The sequence below is a fragment of the Gorilla gorilla genome, chromosome 9 (assembly GCF_029281585.2).
Source record: "Gorilla gorilla gorilla isolate KB3781 chromosome 9, NHGRI_mGorGor1-v2.1_pri, whole genome shotgun sequence".
In the NCBI taxonomy this organism is placed as follows: domain Eukaryota; kingdom Metazoa; phylum Chordata; class Mammalia; order Primates; family Hominidae; genus Gorilla; species Gorilla gorilla.
The window spans coordinates 96209011-96215010 of record NC_073233.2 but is presented as its reverse complement, the minus strand read 5'-3'; the positions used below and the strand labels follow the sequence as shown (position 1 = coordinate 96215010).

At 41.5% G+C, this 6000-nt stretch overlaps 1 protein-coding gene across 3 annotated transcripts in view; it reads left to right on the top strand.

Annotated features, from left to right (window-relative positions):
* The first annotated feature begins 1813 nt into the window (after positions 1-1813).
* The window catches only part of CTSC (cathepsin C), a 44755-nt gene continuing 40568 nt past the window's right edge, over positions 1814-6000 (top strand). The window contains exons 1-2 of one of the 3 annotated variants that reach the window (XM_004051947.5): positions 1814-2364; positions 4772-4917. In XM_004051947.5, the coding sequence (XP_004051995.4) occupies positions 2193-2364; positions 4772-4917 (318 nt within the window). In that variant the 5' untranslated portion in view covers positions 1814-2192. The remainder of the gene's footprint in view (positions 2365-4771; positions 4918-6000) is intronic. The other 2 variants (XM_019037209.4, XM_019037208.4) reach the window with 2 other exon arrangements.

The following is a 6000-nucleotide window of genomic DNA, read 5'->3' as shown; positions in this document are numbered from 1 at the left end:
AGCAAGTATCTGAGTGCCTCATTATGTTTTCCAACACAGTCATACTTGAACATTTTACATGATGGGATATAACTTATTATACTAGAAATATATTTAAAATATCTGATTTCTTCTTTATATTACATTTGGCATTACATTTCTTTTTATTAAGTGTGTAAGCAGTTTATAAATTAATTTCATTTCAGAAAGTAAAGGATTTGGGGTCTGATCGGTTTGAGAATCAATTTTTTGTGTGTGCGTGGAATGGAGAGTTAGTAGTTATTTTTGAGAGAGAACAATATGGGAATTATTAGATTAGTAGAAATAAACTAAACTGAAAATCAATGTGCCTGAGGTTCATTCTTAAATCTTACTAAGTGGCAATATGACATTCAGCAAGCGATTTAACTCTCTGAATCTCCATTTCCCAATTTTAAAATGAATCCATTAGACTAAGAGGTCCACAAGATCTTTTTCTATTATTCAATCAATGAATAAAGACTGTTTTAAACTTTCTTTACAATTAAGTATGTTGCTTTGATTACATTCATCAAAGAAATTTCCACCTAAACTGGCTCTTCAATATTGATGACCTAATACAAATTTAATGTTTTAACAATCAGTAACACACCTTCCCAGAGATTCAGGAAGGGAAGCTTAATCTGTCAGGGTATCTTTAAATAAATAGTGTGTTAGCTTAATTATACAATGTCAGCTTTTAATTCTAAGAAGGTATATAAAACCTAAAAGCAAGGTGTTCCCCAACCCCCCCCCCACCAACTCCGCCCCAGGCTTTTGAAATTTGTGCCCCCATTGAAGAGTATTTTCACCGCTGAACTTTCAAGGACAACTCCTTTTGCCTCATTGAAACTGGCTTTCAAGCTTGGCAACCAAGATAAGAATATTAAGCACACTTATTTTAACACTCAAGGACACTTTCTGAATAAACCAGAATCTAGGGAGATATAAGTGAATAATTTGGACCTGCTCTCTTTGAATGTTTATAATCTGGTGGAAAAAAAATGGACATATGAATATTGATTTGTGACCAGTGCAAAGGGGGCAAAAATTCATATCCCAAAGAAAACGGGGACACATCAGGTCTGTCTTGTTCATCACTGTGTCCACAGGGCCTGACACCTAGTAGGCTCAGTGGGAGAAAGGAGCCCCAATTACCAACAAAAGCCAGGAAGGAACGGGAGGCTCTTACGGAAAAGGGTGATATTTAAACTGAGCAAGGAGGCACCTGGAAATAGTGCTACCTAATAATTTTTGGCGATCAGACTGGCACACTAGAATGGTTCATAAGACCAGCCTTCTCCCATTGGCTAGCTTCCTTCCTCACCCTTCTCACCCTGGGCAAGCCACTTCCTCTCTCTGGGCCTCTTGCTTTTCCTCTGTAACATAAAAGGGGTTGAGCAATATCATCTCTGAGAGCGCCATGTGTGTGCGTGCCAGAGGGAAAACCCCCACAACGCTAATACACCAAAACTGCAGGTTTGCACAACTGAATTCTGCTGAATGTAAACAGGCAAACAGCATTTACCAGGAAACAAAACAAAATCAAGCACATAAAAAAGTAGGAAGGGTTGGAAAACGGAAGGAAGATAAGTTCTCAGACAGCTGGAATAGTTGATGTTAACTAGCGAAGTTTTTCATAGGAAAAAACAAAAAGTTGGTTATGAGGCAACTGGACCTGAGAAAAAAGACTAAAGCGGAAGAATAGCAAGTAAAACAGAACTCCGCTTGCTAGATCTCTCCCTCTGTCGCGCTCTTTCACCTGACCCACTCCCTTATTCCTCCCACACCCTTTCCTTCTCTCCCTACGTTACTGCACAGGAACGAAGTCTGGGTCATGTGCGGACCGCTTGTGGCTCTTAAACCCTCTTTTTGTCACCCTGGCCGTGCAAAATTTTGAAACATCCCTCGGCAAAAAAAATAAAAATAAAAAAAAATCTGTCCCTGGGCTCTTCCCTAGTTCTGGGTCCAGTTGCAGCCAAGTGAGGGGCAGCGCGCGCTCCCAAGTCCCCGCTTCAGAGACGGGCACGCGCCTGGCGCCCAACCCCCAATCCCCTGCTGCTCAGTGACCCCGCCCCCGGGTTTCCGGGCCGGCGTAGCTATTTCAAGGCGCGCGCCTAGCGGTGGACTCACCGCTAGCCCGCAGTGCTCGGCTTCCTGGTAATTCTTCACCTCTTCTCTCAGCTCCCGGCAGCATGGGTGCTGGGCCCGCCTTGCTGCTCGCTGCCCTCCTGCTGCTTCTCTCCGGCGACCGCGCCGTGCGCTGCGACACACCTGCCAACTGCACCTATCTTGACTTGCTGGGCACCTGGGTCTTCCAGGTGGGCTCCAGCGGTTCCCAGCGCGATGTCAACTGCTCGGTTATGGGTAAGCCGCCGGCTCGGCAGTCCTCCGGGTCGTCCTTTCTGCCCTTGAGCCCCTAACGCAGCGCCACGCCAACTACCGCTTCCCCCCAGGCAGACGCTTGTGGGTGGCCAGAGCATCTTGACTGGATTCGGGGACCCTTGGGGACCTTCTTCCCCGCCAGGCTCGCGAAGTTTAAGTTCATCTGCTGAGAACTTCTAACTCCACACTTTCTTGGTTATCTTGGGGACTCAACACTTTTATCAAGAACTTTTTTATTCCTCCCGCTTAATTTTGTTTGCTTTGAGAGAGACTTGGGAACTGCAATCGTTTGGTTCTCCAGTCCGATCTGGTAGCGTTATTTTTAAAATTTATTTTTATTTTTTATTACTATTGTACTAGTGAAGATAGATGAGCTCAAAGACTCTCGAGGATATAGCAGGACGTTTTCTCTTTTTGTTAGATGGTGGGAAAGGGACTTTGTGCCCAGCGATTTTGGTTTGAGCGTGTGTTGATGAGTACTAGAAAACGGCTAGTACCACTCTGCATTGTTTCATGCATTGCAAGGAGGTAAAACTTTTTTAAAAAATTAATAACAAAACTTAACTCTGAACCTAGTAATTAGAAATGCCCAGAGTGTGCACAGTGTTTGGCTCATGGAAGGCTCAATAAATACCTAGTGTTTGAACATACTGGAGATATTCCATATGCCTTCAGATAACATGGTTACCCCTAGAACAAAGAACCTAGTGAAGGGGGTGGGGTGGAAAAAAGACAATCACTAGTTAGAAGAGTCACACTGTGGTCTACCCAAACCCTCTTACAGCCTGTGACTTTTGCAGAGTCAGTAAAAAATCAGCTATAATTTTCTTGTCAACAGAACAAAGATTAAGTCATTTGTTACTAAAGAAATACCTTTTTAACTGACTGTATAGCATTTCATAATCCTGAACATTGTAACTTTTTTTTTTTTTTTTGAGAATGGAATCTTGCTCTGTCACCCAGGGTGTAGTTCAGTGGCGGGATCTCGGCTCACTGCAACCTCCGCCTCCCGGGTTCAAGCGATTCTCCTGCCTCAATCTCCCCAGTAGCTAGGATTACAGGCACATGCCACCACGCCCGGCTAATATTTTGTATTTTTAGTAGAGACGGGTTTCACTGTGTTAGCCAGGATGGTCTCCATCTCCTGACCTCGTGATCCGCCCGCCTCGGCCTCCCAAAGTACTGAGATTACAGGCGGGAGTCACCACGCCCGGCCTTTTTTTTTTTTTTTTTTTTTTTTAAATTTGAGTTTGAAGGTTGGGGCAGAAAGAGATCAGGATTTGCACTGCCCTGTCACATGCAATCTCCCATGTCAGAGCATTAATCTCAAACATGGAAAAACTTTAAAATACAGAACTCTCCAGATGGACACAGCTGAACCATTTTCAGGAAGGCTCTGCCTATAAAATTACCTTTGGCCTTAATTCAGTAATTAAAGGCACCCACAGGTCTGAGCCCTCATCTATGAAGGTTAAACGTATCATTCCTATCAGCACTAATTGGTTTTATAGGATACAAACCTCTAGTTTGCTGAATAAACTTTGGAAGGATTCAGATTATGAGGTTCTAAACTGTAGAGCCTTTGAGGAGAAGGTACACCATTTCTTCTCCGAATAGATCATTTGGTGTCTTCTCCTGGGCTTAGCACTTTGCCTTCCTTAGGATCTGATAGTCTGTTTATCTTTTTGTTGTCATACCTTTTATTCTTGCATTTCCCACTTTTGACTAGCATTTTGCCTTTTCTCCGTTTCTGGAAGCCTGTAATTTTCAACATTCCCCATTTCTCCTTTTGTTCAGTGGAAAAATTTCTTCAGTGTTGGGATGCTCTGGAAAGGTACTGTAGTTTTGGGGGTCTCCCTGCCTGCTGGGCTGCATAGCATATCTCTCTTTTTTGAGACAAGGTCTCACTGTGTTGCCCAGGTTGGAATGCAGTTGTGCAATCATAGCTCACTGCAGCCTCCAACTCCTGGGCTCAAGCAATCCTTCCACCTCAGCTTCAGCCGCTCAAATAGCTGGGACTACAGGCAATGCACCACTATAACCAGCTAATTTTTAAAAATCATTTTTGTAGCGACAGGGTCTCACCATGTTGCCCAAACTAGTCTTGAAGTTCTGACCTCAGCCCCCCAAAGTGCTAGGATTACAGGCGTGAGCCACTGCTTCTGCTTGCATTATCTCAAATTTTTAGAGCCTAACTTCACAGTCTTGCCTCGGAGCAGGAACTGTTTGAGGCAACAAGATGGAGCCTCTGGTTTCTTCACTAGGCAGACTGTGCTCAAACTGGGTAGCATGAAAGGAAAGCAGCACAATTATAATTGAAATTGGGGGATTCTTTCCCCTATTGAAATCCAAATAATTTTCCTTTATTGTGCTTTTTTTTTTTCTTTAGGACCACAAGAAAAAAAAGTAGTGGTGTACCTTCAGAAGCTGGATACAGCATATGATGACCTTGGCAATTCTGGCCATTTCACCATCATTTACAACCAAGGCTTTGAGATTGTGTTGAATGACTACAAGTGGTTTGCCTTTTTTAAGGTTAGTTTTGTTGGAAGTTGGATTTACATTTTCAATGATTTGATATCTGAAACCTCTTCTGATTAGTAGACCCTCAGAATTTTAATTTTAGATTAAGAAGATGACCGAAATTGACACCACTCTTCCCAAGAGTAGTAGTAGTTGGTATAATTTTGCCACTTTATTTAAAATTATGATTTTAGTAGGTTTACGAAATACCAACGCTACATTTGAATATGTATAAATTATGTTTAAAATTTACATTTTGGTAAGTATGACTAAATTCTTAATTTATTTTCATTATTACTACCACTTTATTTCTAAATGTTGCCATAGTCATTTGGCTTTGTTCTAAATCTGTAGGAAAGATACAGAGATTACACATTTTGTTTTCTTGCAGTTACTATGCTGTCCTTCCTATCACTACCTGTTGGCTATGAGGTAGTGATAGGCCTAAATGATTCATTATCTTAAATGTACTAAATATGTTGAGTAATTTTTTCTTCTAAACTAAGAGAAAGAGAGAACCTAGGAGTTACTCCCTTAGGCTGGTTAAAGTGAAAGGTAGCCAAGTCAACCCAACTTGTTTCCTTCTCGCATTAGGAAGGAACTATTGTTCATTCTCATAACACACTGCTTCCAATTGCAAACATACTCAGGGTTAAAATAGTTTAGCACAAATTGCAGCCCATTTCATTTGTTCTTCACAAGCTGGAACTTTTCTTGTAAGCTAAATATTAAATGGTTCAAGTAAACTGGATACATAAGCCTGAAACTAGGCGTTTCTCATTATACATAGAGTATAAATTAAGACAGACTTTTTCGTGGTGAAAGGTTTACAGCCTTTAAAACATCTGGGAAGAAGTGGGAAAGCAGGGAATAACTCTGTGAAATATGATAAAAGACAAAGCACCAACAAAGGCCTAGTTCTAAACTTGTTATAATTTCTCATGGGAGTTGTGGTTTGTCACAAGGTTATGGCGGTCCAAGCAAGTTTACAATATTTTTTAGAATAATAACTCCCAGAAATATTTTTAAAATAAGGACCTTTCTTTAATATGGAAAAAAAAAGATGAAATAGAGAGGAAGAGGTTGCCTCTCCTC